We start from the raw sequence: 21735 nt of genomic DNA on the forward strand, positions 1-21735 counted from the left end.
AAGTAAGAATGAAATCCGATGTTCCGTTCCGCTTTGGATCTGTATTAAGTGAGTTGTGGAAGCCAAACAAAACCAGGAGCTGTAGGAAAGAAGCCGCACAAAACCATGCAGGATAGAATCCATGCAAACTGCTCAAAAGTAAGAATTAAATCTACTGTTCCGCTTCGCTTCGGATTTGTATTAAGCGAGTTGTGGAAGCCAAATAAAACCAGGAGCTGTGTGAAAGAAGCCAAGCAAACTGCTCCTGCACAAAAGTAAGAATGAAATCCGATGATCCACTCCGCTTTGGATTTACTTATAGTAAACTACAAACTTACTTAGTATTAGTATTAGTATTAGCATTAGCTACAGGTAAAGAAGGCTCAAGGAGCCTGTAAAGCCTGATCTGTACAAAAAGAATTTAACAAATTTGCAACTACATAGCAAAAACTTATATACAATAATAGTTAACTAATTAATAATCATACAATAAAGTAGACCAGCCACTGTCAAGAAAATTTTTAAAATCATTAAGTGTGGGAGCATTAACTATGTGATTGGGTAAACTGTTCCAGTCATTGATGGCTCGTACAGTGAAAAAAAGTAGATCTCACTCTTGATGTTGCTTGAGGTTTAAATAACTTGTAATTGTGACCCCTAGTTGTTGATGAAGTTGCAGTAGTAAACAAATCTGATGTATCTAGACTGAAATGGCTGTGTAATAGCTGATAGAACACTATCATATCTCCGCGCAGTCTGTGGTATTTAAGTGATGGCAAGTTTAGACCAGTGAGGCGATCATTATGTGCAGTTTTGAAGATCCTGGACCAATTTTGTGGCTCTTCTCTGTATCTTCTCTATTTGTTCTTGATCTAGAATGTATTGTGGTCCCCAGATGATGTTACCATACTCTAACACTGGGCGGATATATGATTTATACAAGTTGATGAATGTAGCATGGTCGAAATTCTGAAAAGTCTTGTGAATAACTGCTAGTAGTCTGTTAGCTTTCTTGGCGACTGTGGTGGTATGATCGTGAAACTTTAACTGATTGTCAATCATTATTCCCAAGTCCCTTACAACATCACAAGATGTAATAGTAGTGCCATCAATTACATATTCACCAAATCCGTGAGGTTTACCTAAGTGTAACCAATTACACTTACTAATGTTGAACTTCAGTTGCCATTTCTTAGACCATGCAAAAAGCAAATTTATATCTTGTTGAAGTTGGCAAAAGTCGTCCACAGTCCTGATAGTTCTGAACATCTTCACGTCATCTGCAAATTGAAAAATGGGACTATTAACTATTAAGGGCATGTCGCTGACATATATATTAAACAAAATAGGGCCCAAAACAGAGCCTTGAGGCACTCCACTACTGACACTTGACCAATCTGATGCATGACTGTTCAGTACAACTTTCTGCTTGCTTCCTTCCCACAAGAAAATTCTTCACCCACACTAGCAGCTTGCCAGATATGCCACACCCTTGCAACTTGGAAATTAAATGGTTGTGTGGGACGGAATCAAATGCCTTAGCAAAATCAAAATACAAGATGTCAACAGAATGGCCATCGTCAAGCGCTTTGGTCCAATCGTTCATGGCCAATAACAGTTGAGTTGAACAGGATCTTCCAGGAGTAAAGCCATGCTGATGAGGAAGTATCACATTATTAGTCATCAGATGATCTTGGATGTTGTCTTTAATGATGGATTCCAAGATTCTACAAATAGGCGAGGTCAAACTAATAGTACTTAGCAACACAAACTTCATAAACTTAGCAACACACCAACTACAAAAGCAACTTAAGCATACAGATGCTCCTGGTTTTGTGGGGTTTCACACCACATAGAACTTTGACAGTTGCTCCTGGTTTTGAGGGGTTTTGCACGGGATTTACCCTGAATGATTGGCCTTGTTTCCTGGTTTATAGGGCTTCAGCTGCAACTGGTTTTGTAGGGTTTCATTTAATAGTTATGCCTTGGCTTTACTCCTGGTTTTATATGGCTTTGCAATTCCTCTCAATTTCGTAAGGCTTTGCTCCTGCATGCCTGCTGAACTTCTGTTTCTTTCTCCCATTATTTTTTGGTGATTTCAGAACTTATCACTCTACACCAACCAGCGTTGAAACCGGGTCGGGTCATCCGGGTCACATTTTCTCCGGGTCTGACCCGGTTTACAATTTATCCGGGTCTGACCCTAATTGGATCACGTGAGAAACGAAATCGTTCGTTTGACGACGTGGAAACTTATAAACGCTATCGCGTAGCTCTGTGAGCCACGCCCACTTATCGCATTACCAACATATGCTCAGCCACGCTCATTTGTTAGTAAGTGTAGTATGTAGCACGAAATTGAGGGTATCTATGGTGATGGGGTAGCTATTGTCAGTAAGTGAAGACCTTGTTTTTTTTTTTTTTTGGTCTTTAACCTACAGTAGGGTCCGCAATCCGAAAAATCAACTTCTACAAATCAATCCCCCTACCATTGTGGGATGTTCATTGTAGTATCCCATTGCTTGATCCACCATGAAACCGGAGGGACGATTGTTGTCTTCACAGAAATATCGTTTTCAGTATCTCGCAAGATGCAAAATTTATTTTTAAAATTTCGTTCTCCACACAAAGGACCGGATGAAACTTGCTACTTAGCCAAATCGTATCCAGAGTTGTTGTAGTTGAAAAGTACGCACAGAAATAAGTAAATGATCTGCTGCGGGGTGCCCGGCACAGGGTTGTTTTCTTTGAAAAAACAGACAAAGAGATACGAAGTTTCGAATTCAATCTGCCCTACCACCCAGGGTAAGAGAAGCCAACTCTTCCTCATAGTGTTTCGATACGGTTGGGTGCATAGTCTGTCTATGCTGTTAGTTTGGAAAAGATCTGAGACTTCTCACCATCTGGGTGACGAGCGTCAAATTTTTCTGCAGCATCAAAGAATTGTGTCACGCTTTCTAGCCATTTCCAACGCTTCTGCAGCCACAACAATCATCAATTATAAACTAAAACTATGGCAAAAGATGTCCCTGAACGTTTGGTAGTAGCGGTTGTCAATTATTGTTTCATCCACGGCTTCCACGCCTCGCTCTAAGCTATGCATCCAGGGAGGCAGCAAAATCGTCCAAATTTGACTCCACCCATCACGCTCCACAGCAGCTTCAAGTTTTCACTAGATCACCCTACATCACCATTATGCTGCAAAACATCCAAAAACAAACTGAAAAAAGCATAAAATCTTTCATTTTTGATTCGAGCTGGGTGGAGCTCCTGGTGAGCTGCTGGTATATTGCACCATATGAAATCACAGAAACACCATGCAACTACTACTACTACCAAACGTTTTGATCCATCCTTTATCATCATTCTAAACAAAATTAAGTGACCAGTGTGTCATCAGAAGTACTGGAAAGCACTTTGGTACCATTGAGAGAATCCCTTGAAATGACGCACGAAATTTTTGACGTTCTTCACCCAGATGGTGAGAAGTCTCAGATCCTTTCCAGACTAACAGCATAGACAGACTATGCATCCAACCTTATCACATCACTATGAGGAAGAGTTGGTTTTTCTTGTCTTGGCTGGTAGGGCAGTTTGAATTCGAAAATTTGTGTTTCGTTTTCTGCTTTTTGAGAGAAAGCAACCCTGTGCCGGGAACCCAGTGAACCATTTGCTTATTACTGTGAGTACTTTTTAACTACATTAACTCTAGATAATACCTATCTAAGTAGCAAGTTCTATCCTGTTCTTTGTGTGGAGCACGAAATTTAAAAAATAATTTTTGCATCTCACGAAATACTAAAGTCGATATTTCTGTGAAGACAACAATCGTGCCTCGGGTTTCATGGTGGATCTAGCAATGCGATACTACAATGAACAACCCACAATGTTAGGGGGATCGATTTGTAAAAGTTGATTTTTCGGATTGCGGACCCTACCTACAGCTAGGCTGAAGTTGCAATATTTACTCAACACGAATCGAACGCTCAAAATGTACACTCGTTCGCTCGCTCGAGACTAGCCGAAACACGTCTCGGCTTTAATTAATCCGGGTCAATCCGGGTCACATCCGGATCTGACCCGGATTGCTATCCGGGTCAGTGGGTCATCCGGGTCAGCAGTAGTGACCCGGTTTCAACGTTGACACCAACCTGTAATTTGAAATCAAATTTTGCAGCTCTCGTTCGATTTTGTGAAATCTTTTGAAATTAGTGAAATCTTGAGAAATCTGTTCAAGATTTTGAAATCCGTACCCCTTTTTCGTGAGTTAGTGACCCCTCGACAAACACTGAGTACGCGATCCAACCATTCAGTAGATATATAGCTATATCTAGCTAATATCCAGGGACTATCAAGCAATGGAATAACCTCCCTAATCACATCATCGATACAGAGTCACTAGAACAGTTTAATAATTGTATTTTTGGACTAGATTTGTTGTAATTAACCCCCTTTTTGTTTTGAGGGTCCCCCCCCCCTCCTGGATGTAACCAGCACTGAGTGCTGTCTTTCCAGTATCTAATCATAATCATAATCATAATCATAATCATAATAGACACCCATGCTTATTACATGTATATAGTTAGCTAGCTAGAAACAAGTCACCCTGTAGAGAGTTCAGCTACGAAAACATCACCCTGTATAATATAACTAGCTATATAGCTACTATATAAGCATTATACTAGCCAGCCATACTGTGACAGTCAATTTAGAAGATACTGTGTACTGCACGCATAGGCGGCGGAAAGGGGGGGCTAGGGGGCTGAAGCCCCCCCTCAGAATGATATCACACCGAAATTATCTTTCTTGGAGTGGGGCTGAAAACCGTGATAAAGATCGAGATACTCTAATAGAGCAGTCACTCTAATGAAGTAGTCAGTGTGTAGCGAGCTATGTAAGGATTTTTATGTAGTTTATCAGCTAGAAATGGTAGCTGGTGAGGTGGAAAGCTCTTGTCAGTTGGTTGTGACCTTTTTTTTTTTTTGGTCTCACCTTAACAAACTATAGAAATAAGTCTGCATGGGTCAGCCCAGTCCCCCCCTCATATCAACTACTTCTTCCGCCGCTGACTTTAAGATTAGGTACAGGGCAGTCAGCTCAGCTGGTTTGCCCAGGGGGTGAAAACCCCAAATGGTACAATCAAATACATACATACATACATGCAATTTGATAATTAATTACAGTAGTGAAGGTTAAGTATGTAAATAAATTCATCCAAATTTCTTGATTCTATTATATTAATTGGCAACTCATTCCTGACTGCATGTATGAGCCAGTAAAGAAAAATAAAAACGTTTATTGTATTTTGAGCTATATAGACTAGCTGTATAACCAACTCGCTCACTAAGGCAAAGTTAGTGCAACTATATGTGTGATAGCTAGCATTAATGTGAATATATAGGCAAAGCAAGATGTAGTAAAAGTTGAAAAGTCCAAAACCACTTCCAAAGTAAAGGCAGCTATACAGGTTAGTACATATGAAGGATATGTTAGCCTTGCTGGTACTTTTTGTGTATATGTACAATCACTGTATTTTTGTGTCACTATAATTATGTTTTTTACAGAACTGTATAATCTACTGTCTCTCTGTATATATTAGAAAACAGACCAAAAGACAACTCGCCCATTGAGTAATCTTACACTGATTACAAATAAAGAAGGCTCAGAACCACATGTATTACATAATGATATAATACAAACTTGAACAGATATTGTGTTGTGTATCTTTTAGAAGCAACTTGAATGCATTTGGAAAGGGCAGCCATGCCATGCGATAAAAGCAAGAATAAACCATTTCTCCATCCATCATGGGAGCTTTCACATCCTGAAGCAGAATTGTTACTTAAATGATGAGGTATGTATAGCTATTTACAGAACCACACGCTGTTACGTAAATGTCTTGTTTGTGTTATACATATAACACTTCTTTAGATTATTAATGGATATCTGAGGCTGTTAGCAGATATACATGGCAATTGTTTTGTCATCCCCAGCCAGACACTGAAAACAATAATAAACTGCTCAACTGTATGCCACAGATCTTATCTATTATCCAGGGTAAGTATACTCCTGTGTGCAATGTTGAAGATGTGTGATATGTCACCTTATACAGGAAAGTTTACATCAGAAGAAATATCTGGTTGGGTGTTACAATCAAGATAGTAATCATTGGATATTTATTGTAAGCTAATTAATTAAGCAATAAAATCACATTAGGTATTGATGTGCACACTGTTATAGGCTATTGAACTGGAATCAAAGCACTTTTACTACCTTGATCCATTTGGACCATCCCGTGCTTTACGTGGTACCTTTGCTGCATTAAAGTGGGTAATTGTTATGCATGTAAATAATTTGGCATACGATTATGGTTTTATGCACGTGTACATATATACACACAGGAAATATTTCAAGACAAGGGGCGATTTCATGATTTCTGATGATGTTAGTATAGACAAGTTTAAAGTACATGAACTGAGCAAGAAGATACAATTTGATCCTTTCAACTGTGGAGTCTTTTGTAGACGTATAAAGCTTAATGGTATAGCTATATACACGAATATATTAACAATTACTTTCTTTATGTAGATTGCTGAACAACTCAGCAGTATGGACATTATGCAGGCAAGGATTGACATTGCAATCACAATTTTGTCCCATTCAGGTATGCAATTGCAGCATTAGTCTTGCATGCATGCATGCATGATGAATAACTATTTAATCTTATAGTGGATATGAAGGAAAGGTGTGTGATGTGTGGCGCTTCAGACATTAGCTTAAGCCACCCTGACTATACTGTGATTGGGTATATGTATAAAGTAAATATATATTATGCAGCTTGATCTTTTGCAACTCTTTTCTACAGATAAAATGTGACCAATGCAAATGTTGGACATGCACACGCGCATTGTGCAAACACCACCATTGCTGAAGCAAAGAAGAGCACATTTCTGTGTAGAATGCTACCAGACTAAGCATAATATTGAGCAATTTGTACATTGATTAGTTATACGTAGCTGCAATCACATGATTTACTCTATATAGCTAGAGATATAGTATTTTTATTGTGTACATGTACTTGTAGCTACTGTTTTATTAAACTGATGTTATAGCTATATAGCCAAATCACAGCACAGTTTAGCAGTTCTAGTTGAATGCCAGTGAATGGCTTGATTTCCTCCATCAACATGTATAATTATAGTATTAGTAGTATATACCATGAATGCACTATCATATTACCTAACTGGAGACGAACTATTTTCCAAGAAGCGATCACTACTGGCTATACAGGCAGTTAGGCTTGTGTACTTCTGCATGAAGGCAAAATGTTTAGGTTTTATAAAGGTCACTATGTGGCTGGATTCGCTGGAAGTGTGAAAATCAGCATCCATCAGGCCTGTACTAACCAGTCTTTCAGAGTAGGCACTAAATTCTAGGCATCATGTGAAGCATTGTGATGGAGAGTAAGTGGTCTGGCCATGCAAGTCTGGACGCTGGCGTGTGACTTGGAGGTACCAATAAATTTTGTGAGTTATAGTTGGTCCCCACTGAGGACCCACCCAACTTTTCTGAGGACTCCTCAGTACTGCTTGTATTATGTACACTAGTAATCACTATTGTTATTTATATTCCAGGAGGTGAGAAGTCTATGTGATTGCAGGTGTGCTCATTCAACACTTCCCAGTTTTACAGTGAAGAACCTTTGGTGATGATGTCCAGATAGGGTCAAGCTTAAGGCAGCAATCAATCTGTAAAGTTGTAAATTTGTGTAACTGACAATTTGATTGTAGCTAGCTAGCTATCTACAGTACCAGTGTTGTTCTTTACTTTACATAGGTATTTGTGGAATAATCTATAATATATAGATGTGGGATTTTAGTTTGCAACACGCACTCAAATGTTGAACAATATACATCAGTATAATATTTACTACAGCAAGAATATTAACCCTCATGTCGGTATTGTAATTGCTATTGTCTCTCTATACTGATACAATATGAACCATATATCTAAAACTGACTGCAATGCTATTCAGTATTGGGGCCTGTGGCCTGTTTTTGTTTGAGCCTAGGTAAATGTTTTGACTGGTGTGTAGTTCCGACACCGTAACATAGATGGAATAAATAGTTGTGTATGAATTATGTTGTGTATATAGTCAGAATTTTTATGCCCTAAGTGTTAAGGTCACACATCTGGTGAATGTGCGATAGTACATTTGATGAAATTACATATCTCACCACTTAAATAATTGTTTTGCAAGTCTTGCCTTTTCTATACCTCTCATGTCTTCTTTTTCACAAAAAATCTACTAGTGCCTTTCTATGCTCATTTTGTGTTAAGCTTACTCCACCTACCAATTCTCCCCTCACAGACCAAAGTCTGCCAGTCCACAGTCCAGGATGAGCATCCACCAGTCTTTATCTTGTCTGGCTGCTTAATACTACAGTATAGCCTGACAGATCAAAGTCTTAGAATCAATTTTTTTCCAACAATTATTCACTTATATTGCCGAGCTATGCTGACTTTGTTCATGATTTAGATGTAGCATATCAATGGATAAAATCTTAATATTTACAGGAAAAGTTGAAGGTAAAACTCTGATCCAATGATTTTAAGTTGTCATAGTGAGTGCAACAGGAAATTTTTGAGGTGATAAATTTGCATATTGAAATTCAGCAAGTTAAGAATCATTACAGCGTAGCGGACCTACTTTACAACATACAACAGGTGTGAACAAGTAATAACATCCACAAATCATTTTCTAAAGTGACAAACAGTAGGCAATTAGAATGTATACACACTTTATATATAAACTGATTGTGTGTTGTGTCTTCCCATAACCTTCAGTGCAGACAGCATGCAGTAGCTCCTTCGAACAGTAGATACCTGTACGGAATGTAAAAGAGGAGTTAAGAAACTTTTTCAGTTAAGTAGGGACAGAAGCTAAAGTTTTGGTAGGGATCACAGAAGACAATCAAATCAGCAAGGGAAGCCATCACAAACCCACAAATTGACACTTCTAGAACAGTGGAGTAAGGAATTAGATAAAAGGTAATTCGACAATGCACATAATCTTGCAGCTGTGATGGTTGGCATAGGCCCAAATAATGCCTAACAGTAAAGAAACTGAGCCTTAAGTTGTGTTTGGCTGAAGCCATCATTTAGTCAATGCAAATTTAAGATTTAATAACTTCTCAGAAGCATTTCAGATCACTCTGAAAGCACATTTGGGCTTGACTTTGCCTACCCAATGCAGCCAAGTAAATTTTGAGTGAGAATTTTAGCAGGAGATGTCAATCTACATACATCATCCTTACTAGCCTGTACTGAATGAACTGAACAAGTGATGATGTTTGATTGATGATTTGATTGTCTATATGGTATATACGTTCACTAAAACTTTGTGACAATAGACTTACCTCAGTGGTATCTTGAGGACTTTACATGGCACCCCAACAATACAAGCATCTCTGTGCCACTAGCACCTACAGTAATATGAAGAACATTCACTACTTGTGAAAGCAGTTGCTTCTCTAAACTAAAAATCACACAATATGTAGGTGATTTTGTGAACCAGACCCTCCAGTCAACATGTTGAGTTGTTGGAAACTAATGATAAATACCATAGTCCCTGTCTAAGGTAACCCGAAACACTCCTGCAATGAGTAATGGATGTTTAAAATATTATACGCTAGCTACAAACAAGAGTACAGTATATAATAGAAACCAAGAGTGTCGAACGGTGTATTAGCCTGTGATTAATCATCACATATAATAACATGGATATTTCAGTAATTGTTCATTTATGTGAAATGGTAATTGGAAATGTGTATGTGGCAACGGGCCTTTGTTCGCCAGTTTTCTGTGTTATTCAACCAAGTATTCAACAGTTATTGTACAAGGAAAGTGTAGTAAGGACCCCCAGTTCGCTAAAACAATGGTTGCACAAATGAGAGTGTTGCCACACCTTCAGGGATCCATTTAGCGATGCCAGAACTTTAACATTAGCCATTTCCCCTTTAATGCTATCATGTTTCCACTGGCTGAATTGGGCTAAATACGGCAACCCTTAATGGCACTATAAACAAACAGTTACTAAAATATCCATGTTACTTCACGCAATCATTTATCATGGGTGTAAACTCCGTAACAGCAGCACAAATGGAACTCAATAACAATCGCATAAAACACGAGGTAACACTTACAACAGCACGTGATCAGGGGGAGCAATAATTGAGATACATCAACAGTGTGTGTGTGTGTGTGAGCAATACTATTACATGAGTAATACACCTGTTCAGTACTCTTGGTTTCTATTACATACTCTCGCTACAAATTATGAATTGGACTTTGTTATAGGTTGTAAACAGATAAATCATGCAAGTATCACTCATTTACACCCATGTCAATACACATTAAAGCACACCAATGTACAAATGTGACAATTCACAACCAAAGTTATAGCAGGTAGTTCCATTTATGACTGCACCAAATTAAGCAGTAAACGCATGTTCCTAGGTAGTAGTAGTAGTTTTACATCGCCAAAAATTAAATAAGATTACACACAACAAATACCCAGTGATTGCAATTTATATGGAGGTGACTTTAGTAAGAAGCTTAATTTAAGCCCCCCACATACTAGGGGCTGGAAACTAGCCACCTGCTACTGAGGATGTGGTCACCATTAATTTGAAAGCAAAATCTACAACATTACATGTTGGGAAAATATTAAATACTCATAGTGCAGGGAACGTTCGATAAGTTAAGACTATTACTACAGTGTTCTTGTGATACTTTAGGATGATCATATCGTGTACGATCAACACTTTCAATTTATTTATATAAAATCATGTCCAAAGACTGGACATGGTCTATATTAAACAAATAATACACTTACATCAGGATTGTTCAAACTGGTGAATTCTGTGACATCTTGTTTAATACTCTGCAAAATAAAACAATCAATATAAGGCACAACAAAATATGGAGTAATTGTTCAACTAAACAAATGCCAGGTATCAAATGAATACCAGGCATAATTTCCAAACATTCTGTTTGCAATACTGCTATTAAACAATGAAATGAAGAACATTGTACAGAGCTCATGGAAAGCATCAAGAAGAGTACAACACAAGCCGTGAAATTCAATCATCTGGGACACTGAACACGCTTTTACCAATTTTGCAAAAATGTATAAGAACAAATACATGATCAAACACGTGACCCGTGACACGAATATCTTGAACTATATAGCAAGGATTGTAGTTAACAGTTTGCCAGCAAAACATGATGCATAAGTATTCTGATTGTCATGATAGGCAGAACACAAATTTTCATCAGAAATTCTTCAAGTGAAATGTGCACGTGATTTTGTTTTTACATTTTGCAAGCAACCAGTAAATTCCCATGGAACTCATAACCCCAACACCACTAAGCGACACTAGCTTCCCCAAGTCCCAGTTATACAGTCATAGTAGGTAGGTCTCTTGCTCAAGGAAACTGTAACTTACAGTTGGAGTAGGGGGGCATTGAACCTGGAACCTGCAATTACCAAGCCAGCCAGGTTGGCTATGTCGCTTCACCTATACTATACGGCAACAGCACAAAGCAGGCATTTGTACTAATCAAAGTTCAAATTCCAACATTGTCCCATGTGCAGATAACTGGTAAGGTTACAGGCATTGGTTGGTAAGCTTGGTTGATTTGTAACCACCTGATAACAATGCCATACATTATTAGCTCAAGGCTCAATCACTACTTAGAGTCCATGTAATGAAAGTGCTACTTGGCATACACAATTACCAGTACACTATACTGACTACTTATTACTCTAAGTATTTAACTCACTACTCAGTTAGTTAGCATAGTCACACAATTTGAGTTTTATAATACCTTCCATGAAGCAGAAGCCAAGACATAGGGTAGCTTGAGGTCACCTGTTATACATATCCACTCCACTGTAAACAAATCTTTAAATAAGGTCACTGTTACGCAGAAAACTTGTTGACCACAAAACGGCTTGTGTGGTGATCATGTGACAACCCAGTTTCCTGTATTACGTAATTTTGTGATTGAGCAAGTCTGTACATAACGAGATTGGTAGTTATTAAGCTTCGCTAACTGAAGTACATTTCTTCTGTCGATTTGACACTATCCTAGCTCTGTGACCCGGCTGTGATAATGGCTTTGCTTGACGAATTCGAAGAGTTCGTGAGGGTTAAGGTGGAAGTGGATAAATGTACTCACCAGCAAATAAGCGATGAGCTGAAGTCATCATTTCCTGGCGAACGGGGCTTCAGTCTTCGTAGCATTGAAAGGTTTTGCAGTGAGAAGGGGATCAAGAAGATAACCAATATTGATGATCAACAGTTGGGCGAGGTTATCAGCGATGCTGTTATGCAGGTACTCGTATACACATACACTAGCATATTGAGGTGGATATTTCAATTGAACTATATGTAGCTTAATTCCATGCAATACAATAAATTCTTTCAGACACTTTTTTGTGAATACAGTATTCTTGTGGAACACTGTTCTGGTTTCTGTTTTGATGCTCAGTCCTCCAAAATTTTGTCGTGTTGTGTTAGCCTCGCATGGCCAGACCCTATTTTCTCGGGATGGCACTTATCGATTAGAGATTATAAGTGCCCCCCTTGAAATAGGGTCTGGTCCAGAATGAATACCCCAACTTGTTTTCACACCTTTAGGTGTTAATGAGCGTTTCGTCACAAAACGTGTACTTCCTTTTAATTTGTAAGAGACAAGCGACTAGAACCTTACACTCAGTTATTCTTGTTTGTTTTTTTCCCAGGCTAGATGGACTGCCCTTGCCACCACTCCCAGCACTAGGTGTTAAAGTGCTGGACAGCTGGAAATACCAGCATTCAAACGAGGCCGCCAGACTCCAAGCGACCCTTGGAGTAGGCCAGATCAATGTTGGATGTTGATGGACCTTACACTCGGTGAAGTGATAGAAGTCGGATTAATCGCGCTTACGTAGCTGAAAGATATGAGGAACCCATAAACCTCAGTTTAAATGCACAAATCGTCCTTCGCCTTTTCGGTTTTACAAGAACTCAGTGTGTGTCCTTTTCAACCGTAGAAAATCAGCCTCTGTGTCTCTCATCACCTCTACCGGCTTTCATTCATGGCGATTCCAGTGCGTACACGGCTTAAACTTTAAAAGGAAGTATACGTTTCGTGACAAAAACTGATTAAACACCCCGAGCCCTAGCTTGGGGTGTGAAAACGAGTTGGTGTATTCATTCTGGACCAGACCCTATTTCGAGGGGGCGCTTATAATCTCTAATCGATAAGCACCATCCCGAGAAAATAGGGTCTGGCCACACGAGACTACTGTTGTGTATCCGCTGTTTTGTCACTGTTAACTACAGTACTAATTTTGTTCAATAATTGTAATTTTTTTTTTGTAATTGTACTGTCGATGTTTAAATATTTTTGTATTTATTGTGTTTTAGTGTCTTGGGAAGCACCCTTGTACAGGCTTTGCCTTTTAGTGCTACCCTGTAATTTGACAAATCAGATAAACACTACTACTAATATATTGGTATGAGATACATAGTAGCTATACAGCAGGTCCTCGATTATCCGGACTTCAATTATACGAACACTCAAACAGTACAAATGACTGTTCTATTAGAGTATTTTGACAAATACTGTATGTTCTATTAGAGTAGTTGGACTGAGCTCTGTATATAAATGAATGAGATTCACTATTTCACTTATCTGAACACTTTTGTGATTGAACTGGCACACAGGTGTTTGGATAGTGGAGAACCCACTGTACTCTATTATACTTAGTATGTTGAGGGTCCAACGGCAACCTATGCCAGTGGCCATTACAGTTACTTAAATGGTTAGTTATAAAAGTCACGTATACTCTATAGCTATATATAGTTCAAGAACGATGAATACTTCAACTAAAATTGCATTTTGCTGTGAAATAGACATCATTGTGCTTCATCATAGTAACTGTGTAAATTTCACTAACTAACTTACAGAGCTCTTTCACAACACTTTTTGTTTCTTTGAATCAGAGGGTACCAATTAAGACATTGAAATGCCACAGGCATCTTCCCTTCCAAACGTTTGCCATAGAACAAGAATATGATTTAATTGTGCAAAAATTTCCTTTGATTTTCTTCCACTATAGCTCAATTGAATTGCCATTCCGAGTCATTGCTCTACATGGTCCCAAATCTGGCATAACTATCCACTTGTCAGGGGTTATGATATCATTTATTGTAAGGCTTCAAATACCTTATTGCATGGTTTAATTTAGGCCATTTTAACGCACTAAAATATCCATAGGTTGGGTTTCCACTTTCATCATTGAACTTGCAGAGAGTTGCTCTGCACATATTATCCCTATAAAGAAAGTTACTAAATGGACTTGAGGTAGGCGGTACACAATAAATAATTTCATTTTCCTTTTGCAAATGTATTGGACATGCCTGTACAAGCTGTCATTTTTCCCATGACCAAATGTATAGCAATTGTCCACAAACTACTTTGTACGATTTGGATATGCTTGGGGGCTTATTACAATGGCCACAGCATGCAGGGGCAAACCTGTATGTGCACTTGAATCAAAATCAGTTTCAAAATCATTCCAGAGATAACCTTCTTGGTGGTAAACTGAGATCACACTTGACGATGGGTAAGGGATTCCAAATTCGTGGTATTCAATTAAAATAAAAGTTATAAAACCAAATTTACCTTGCTTACTATGTTTTGTAGATTGGCAATTTGGAACTGATATGCAGCACAATACAAATGTAGCTACTATGATGCAATATAGACTAAGTTGCAAGGGTTGCCATCTGTATTGAACTCAGTTTTGCAGTTAACATGTGAAATGACTTAACTGAAAATAAAAGCTTTAGGACAGTTAAAGTGTTAATTCCTTTGTGTATAATGCAGCACTTTCCAATACAATTTCTCACAACTTTTTGACACACACATACACACACACACACACACACACACACACACACACACACACACACACACACACACACACACACACACACACACACACACACACAAAGAGGACAGAGAGGGAGTGCCTCAAGTAAATTAAATAGCTACTGATCAAAATATCAAAATTAGCACAACAGTAACACTTTTTTTGTTTAATAAAAATTGGAAGTATACAATAGACCCTTGGTTATCTGAACCCCGATGTGTCTCAGGAAATGGTAAAAGTATTCAGATTAGTAAATAGTTCGGATACCTGAAGCCCATACAATATTAAACAGAGCTCTGTTGAAGTACTCTAGTAGAATAGTCATTTCCACAAATGTTTACAATTGACTGGTAACTAATTCAATTTTACTCTGTTGTAGAATAGGATCATATACAGGCATTGCCTTTGATTCTAAATCACTAATACTAATAAACGAGGGTACAGATAAATGAAGGTCGAATGATCGAGTATTATGTAATAATATTATGTTGATGTTATAGTAATTTTATTCTGGCAAAACTGTCTACTCTCCTCAAAGTATGTGTACTGTTTGCTACTCTACAGGTGGGACCCACATACGGTAGGAAAATGATGACAGGACTGTTGTCATCTCAAGGGGTACATGTCAACCAACAGAGGGTAAAAGAATCCTTGTGTAGGGTTGCTCCAGCTTACCAAAATGCAAGAAGGACAGATACTGCTCGACAGACAAATCCAGCTCCATATAGAGCAGACTACGTTGGACATAAATTACACCTGGACCAGAATGAGAAATTGGTGATGTACGGTGTGACTCATGTGGCAGCCGTGGATGGGTACGGTGGGATGATAATGGGTTTTGTGACCATGCCAATTAAAAACAATGTGGAAATATACTCTCACTTATATAAGTAAGTAAATTTTAATGTCACATTCCTAAACAAGCAAATGTATGTACTACAGGCCCATACTTGTTCAGTTTGGCCTGTGGGACCAGTTACGTGTGGACCAAGGCAAGGAGTGGGTACTGACACTGCATATACAAGAAACACTAGCACACCTGAGACTCAACACAAGTCGTGCTCCTCACCTGCAAAGTACATCAAAACAGATGTATATTGTGACCTTACTGACTTGATTTCTATACTACTGCCTTTGTTTAGAATCACATTGTCGAACGCATTTGGGTTGAAATCAACAACCGTGTCAATTATCCTATAAAGTCATGCCTGATTGCTTTGGAGGAAGCTGGTGATATCGAAATGGCCTGTCCTCATGTGCAATTCTGTGTTTCGTGGTTCACCATTAGAGTAGCTAATGTTGGGATAACACTTGCAGTGGAAGCCTGGAACAATCACCCAATATCAGGTGAATGCAGAATGCATTGTGTTCATAATATTTGCCATAAAGATATTATTTAGTATGTATTTTAGTGGTTCAGTGAAGCCTATCTATAAGTCACCTTCAGATCAAATTGCTATTCATTAGACAGATGATAGTGTGTAAATTAGAAAGTTGACTTGGTATAGAGAGGTGACCTGGATCCTAAGACATGTTTTATTATAGGTATTATTTTCCACAGGTGGGCGAGCAGTGCCAAGACAGGCAGTTGTGAACGGAAACCAGGCTATCCAGATTGACTCCACCGTAATCCCAGAGGCTGATGATGCAGTGCAACAGTTTCAGTCGGCTGGTGGACAACTTACTATCTTCAACTGTTTTGGTGAGGACCCCCTGCAGTATAATCCTGCTCTGGTGACTCAATGTGAGATGGATTTTTTCCGTTACCATGCCAACTTTTCAGACTTTTTTAATACAGTAGTCAACGGAGACTATACCTTGTTTCGAGAGGGAGTCTTATGTTTTTTGGACATAAGTAGACACCTGTGTACTTTGTTATAGTAATCTTTTCATTTTGCAAATATTGATTTATTCACAGCAATTAAATTGTAATTTACATAAAATTTAGCAGTATTGACATTAGGGTTAATATTGGTCAATTTTCCTCTTCTTCTTTTGCATTCTCAGATGTCTCTTGCAATTGATTTCTATCAATCCTACGGCACGCCTCCATAAAATCTGACAACCCACACAGAATCATAGTTTCGTTACAACCTCTTTCAGCACGGCACATTGGGCACGTTTTTCTCATTGCTTCTGGGCCTGAATACCACGTGTCGACACAAACCTGCAAAACAAAATTCATAATTATCATTCCATTTCAAAACAGCATTACCTGGCAACCAAGGATATTCTTGCAACATTTTGTTACAATTACTGGTGGCTGCACTGGTACAGTATGGCATGTCTGGCACTTAAATGTGTCTCTAACGATCCTCCTTAGTCCAAGTGGTAAAACTGATTCTGGTGTCAAAGACATTGCATCCGACACTGTTTCCTTCACAGATATAACCTCATCCTTTAAGGACTTTAGGACCTGCTGGGGCAACTCAACATTTCTTGAAAGTCACTGTGACTAACTGCATAGAGTTTTCTTCTAGGGCTCCTCCAAAATGCTAGACCTATAATAATTATGTGATAACTAGACATAAAGTACTGCTGTTAATTCTGCACTTACTTTGTGTAGCTACAGTCTTCTATCTCCAAGCCATCAGTGGAGACTACAGTGTACTCTGTTCCCCACTGCCTTTTAACTTGGTCACAAACATTAGCCACAGTGGCCGTGGACTCTGTCAATGGCAGGTAAGTTTGTCCAGTAGAAGTGTGAAGCCTGGTTTGCCACCCCTCTTAGTGGATGCCGTCATCTTGGCTTTCACAACTTTGACCAAGTGGACCGGTTTTTTTGCAGCTGTCACTGAACGAAAGTAAGGTGGGAGACTTGCACTCTGAGCCGCTACACTGACACCCAAGCTATTTTGGCTCGAACCATGTGCTGCAGCTGGCACCGAGCTCAATCTGCGGGCTGTCGAAGCCATTATACTACTCGTCATAGCTCTTCCGGTGTTTGTAGGGCCCTCCACGATTAGGGTACAGTAGGGCGACAGCGAGTGCAGGTCGAAGCTGCCGACCTGGTCAGAGAAGTAAACCGAATCATCACATTCATCCCTGAGCCAAGCATCCATCGGTTGTACCTGCATGGAACGCATTTTAAAAAAAATTCTGTGCCACACTGTGTAACTACCTGAAACATCTTTCTTAGATTTTCGGTGGTCACCTGTTCCACATTACACTCGACCCTCCTATCGTTTCTTGTCAGGATCACCTTGACAGGTTGAGGCTGCACACTAGCGTTACTGTCTCGTTGAGATGAGCTGGCCATAGTAGCTAGTTCCTTCTTGCAACAACTTGTAGCCTTCATACGATGGACACCGCGCTTATAAAGGCAAGTTCACGTGCGCAGCAGTGATTGGTCTAAAAATCACACTGCTGCAATCCTATTGGCTGGAAAAGCAGCGTAACCACAAAAAAATAATGAGACATTTCCTTTTACGGTAAGTCCTGGCACCGCCTGGCACCGGTATGTACCAACTTTGCCATTTCATGAACACCATGGAGGTGGCAATACTGACATCGCCCATCAAATATACAAGACCAGGCATTTGCACAGGGCTGAAAGGCAAAGTGGCACTCTCAGATGTGTAGAGCTTACCTGTGCAACATGTGTGACATTATGTTCACCTGATGTAGAGAGGTCACCCTGAGTGATCACCTCAGATACCAGTCGTAAAATGTTCTACAATGCAGTAAACATGGACCAAAATTCTTGACATTTCAGCAGCATGCAGCTTGGTCCCAAAGTATCCATCACAATTGTATATATTACACACATACTACACTACTATATACTGACTTGTACATAATCTTGGGAAATAGCTATTTTGATATGCTGTGGTGTTTGCACTTGGATGGATAAAATGAAGTGGATGTTGGTGGCGAGTGTGTCTGGTTGTTTTTAAGAAATGTTGGGGTATATCTACTACACTAGATCCATATATGACATCATGAAAAAATGACAGTCTTGCAACTTTACGACGTTCTCTTAAGGTGACCCAGCCCAATTGTTCTATCATGGCAGTTACACTACTATATGTGCTGTAATTGTTACACACCCATCTTGCACTTCTCCTTTGTATTTTTTCCAATGAGTTGATATGTACTTGTTGGTATGGGTCCCAAATGATGGATGCATATTCTAGTATAGGACGAACAATTGTAATATATGCTGATTCCTTGACTTTTACAGAACAACTTGATAAATTATGTTTCAAGAAATTTAGTACCCTGGATGCTTTGTTAGTAATGCTATTTATATGGGGGGCCCATGACATAGTGTTATGCAAGATGATTCCCAAGTAAGTATGGTCAGTTCTAACTTCCAGTATGTGATCATTTAGTCTATATTTACAGAATATAATGGATGGTGACTTGCTGCAATGCATGACTACACATTTATTAACATTGAAGGACATTTGCCATACTTGTGCCCATTGAGCTAAACAGCCTAGAAGTTGCTGTGTATCAGCTTCTGTACAAATTACTCTGTAAAGTAGACAGTCATCAGCAAAGAGATGTAATGGAGATGATACCTGTTCTGAGATATCATTAATATAAATAAGAAACATCAATGGCCCTAATACAGTTCCTTGCAGAACACCTGAACTCAGTCAGCACACACCTCGCTTATAAAAGCAAGCACGCATGCGCAGTGTCCTGCTGCATTTGATTGGTCAAAATCATGCTGCTGCATTCCTATTGGCCAAATGTACAACATTACTGCAAGAAACTAATGAGACAATTCCTTTTATGGTAACATAAGTCCTGGGCTTGACCTTATTATATGTGTCCAATCAACAGTTCTCTATCACTAACATGTATAAATCTGATCAAACATGGACTGATCCTGGGGGGTGGCTAGCCACCCACCATGAATTACTAACTCAGACATGCAAATTAAAGTATATATAATGATAAAGAAGTATAATGATAAAGACCCAACCTGAAACCTTAACTAGCCAGCCACCCTCTTGATCTGTTAAAGCTGAACTTGTATGGTAGATTTAAAAAAAACAATTTACACATTCTAAACGACTACACAAGCATACTGACTTTTGCTCTGCTCTCCGTACCCCGCTCCATCCTGTTATATCAAGAGTTAATAATAATAGAAGAAAGTTGCTCATATCACTATTTAAACAGCAATATTGATTGGAAGTACAAAATGAAGATAAATAACCCATCCCTTTAACCACTATAAGTTGGTCAGGTCACAAGGCACTTGGGGAAAAACTATCACACACACACACACACACACACACACACACACACACACACACACACACACACACACACACACACACACACACACACACACACACACACACACAGACAGACACGTAATACTATACATACATTAAGAAAGCTGCCAGAAAGCTAAGAAAGTATCTTGTTCTCAAGGGTAATGTACATGCAGTGGTATAATGCCATCAAACAAAATGACATCAGCTGCACTTATCAGGCTGCAGACTTTAAAGTGGATATGTGTAATCTCTTACTCACTAAACAGCATGTACAGGTAACCAGTGTAAGTACAGAAGAAATGCATACTATAGTCCAGCATCTTGCTGTCTACCAACACCACTGTTATGTGTAGTAGCCACAAAAGGAAAAAATCTTCAGATATTTGCTTGCCATGGTACACGGTCCAACTATAGTATGTACATGTTGAGCTGAATCCTCAAAAACATTTAACAACTCACTTCAAATTTGTATTAGTACTACTAATAACCCGCTAAAAATATTTCAAAATCTTTTCATTCAAAAAATATCTGACACTTTATTTATAATGAATCAAAATTTTCCCATACATTTCCTATGGGAAGCCACAAAACCGCATAGTCCTTTATGACCCATTCCCGAACTTGTTTCGATCCTGTCTTTTCTTCATCTATTGCTTATTGTCATTGATAACCTCCTGGTTGGATGAAAATGCTGTTTCAATGAAGAAAAATCTACTATTTTGTTTTTAGCTGATTTCTCAGGATTTGTACATACTATATCAGTACCGTACTTCCACTACAGTTAATTATCTTACTTATATGGTAAACTCTCTACAAGCGGAGCTGAAATGCTGTGTTCCTGCATTCCTTCTTTAATACGTATGAAAGTTACTGAACAGCTAAACCACAATACATTAACACAACAGTTTAGCAAATGGGCTGTGGCGATACCACATTTTACAGCCAACGCTGATACCCGATATTAAATTTCTGATACAGGCTTTCTAATAAACTGATTTAAAAATACTTAGTAGTTGATACTTAAACCTAACCAATTGGGGATCAAACACAGGCCAACTCCTGCGCCATGCACTCCAGAAGTTTACCACTCAGCTACATGGTCACTTGGGTGGCTTTAGTGCTTGTAACATGCAGTATACACCACTCAAATATCTGTGCTGCCCGATATCAGTATTCGTAATATCAGTACTATTATCAATGCAATCCTAAAATTAGGTGCCCAGCATCTGGTAACTCATGATTAAATATCATTGTAAATTGCTAGATGCATGTAGTGTAACATGGAGTATGTTTCTGTGCAAGTATTGTGAGGGTGGAGTGTGTTGTTATGCTATTGTAAACAATAAAAGTTTCAAGGGAGAAAATTTTGTACCTAACAGTTTGCTAATTCCATGGCTCGAGCCATGTATAGCTACATTTAGTAATTACGGTTTACTTGAATATCACAATAAAATCTTTTTTAAGGTGGCGGTCACCTGGAAGTAGTGGTTTTGAAGCCTTTGAAATGTGAAGCCATACACCTCGCCACAA

The 21735-nt window shown here is 38.8% G+C and overlaps 2 protein-coding genes and 2 long non-coding RNA genes across 7 annotated transcripts; 2 read left to right on the forward strand and 2 right to left on the reverse strand.

The window, feature by feature from the left end:
- Nucleotides 1-5276: 5276 nt before the first annotated feature.
- On the forward strand, nucleotides 5277-7094 carry LOC136256682 (uncharacterized). 2 transcript variants are annotated; one of them, XM_066049663.1, is made up of 9 exons: nucleotides 5277-5653; nucleotides 5711-5833; nucleotides 5973-6036; nucleotides 6092-6160; nucleotides 6220-6305; nucleotides 6381-6520; nucleotides 6568-6643; nucleotides 6709-6797; nucleotides 6845-7094. In XM_066049663.1, the coding sequence occupies exons 2-7, from the start codon at nucleotides 5826-5828 to the stop codon at nucleotides 6573-6575; spliced, it is 375 nt and encodes a 124-aa protein (XP_065905735.1). In that variant the 5' UTR covers nucleotides 5277-5653; nucleotides 5711-5825; the 3' UTR covers nucleotides 6576-6643; nucleotides 6709-6797; nucleotides 6845-7094. The 2 variants fall into 2 exon arrangements, 1 of the variants encoding a protein (XP_065905735.1); XR_010701599.1 differs by having other exon boundaries at nucleotides 5277-5833; nucleotides 5911-6036.
- Nucleotides 7095-8709: 1615 nt separating this feature from the next.
- LOC136255863 (uncharacterized) lies at nucleotides 8710-13202 on the reverse strand. The gene is made up of 4 exons (XR_010701150.1): nucleotides 11872-13202; nucleotides 10877-10924; nucleotides 9399-9464; nucleotides 8710-8865 (listed from the first exon to the last, which is right to left on the reverse strand). It is a non-coding gene; the product is annotated as an uncharacterized lncRNA (long non-coding RNA).
- LOC136255862 (uncharacterized) lies at nucleotides 12067-16925 on the forward strand. 3 transcript variants are annotated; one of them, XM_066048757.1, is made up of 5 exons: nucleotides 12067-12381; nucleotides 15533-15858; nucleotides 15911-16044; nucleotides 16111-16315; nucleotides 16530-16925. In XM_066048757.1, exons 1-4 carry the CDS (start codon nucleotides 12160-12162, stop codon nucleotides 16137-16139), a joined length of 711 nt encoding a protein of 236 aa, XP_065904829.1. In that variant the 5' UTR covers nucleotides 12067-12159; the 3' UTR covers nucleotides 16140-16315; nucleotides 16530-16925. The 3 variants fall into 3 exon arrangements, with proteins under 3 accessions (XP_065904829.1, XP_065904827.1, XP_065904828.1); XM_066048755.1 differs by having other exon boundaries at nucleotides 15911-16315; XM_066048756.1 differs by having other exon boundaries at nucleotides 15911-16925.
- LOC136255864 (uncharacterized) lies at nucleotides 16881-20043 on the reverse strand. The gene is made up of 3 exons (XR_010701151.1): nucleotides 17526-20043; nucleotides 17184-17469; nucleotides 16881-17135 (listed from the first exon to the last, which is right to left on the reverse strand). It is a non-coding gene; the product is annotated as an uncharacterized lncRNA (long non-coding RNA).
- Nucleotides 20044-21735: the final 1692 nt, after the last annotated feature.

The sequence above is a fragment of the Dysidea avara genome, chromosome 5 (assembly GCF_963678975.1).
Source record: "Dysidea avara chromosome 5, odDysAvar1.4, whole genome shotgun sequence".
NCBI classification, from domain to species: Eukaryota; Metazoa; Porifera; class Demospongiae; order Dictyoceratida; family Dysideidae; genus Dysidea; species Dysidea avara.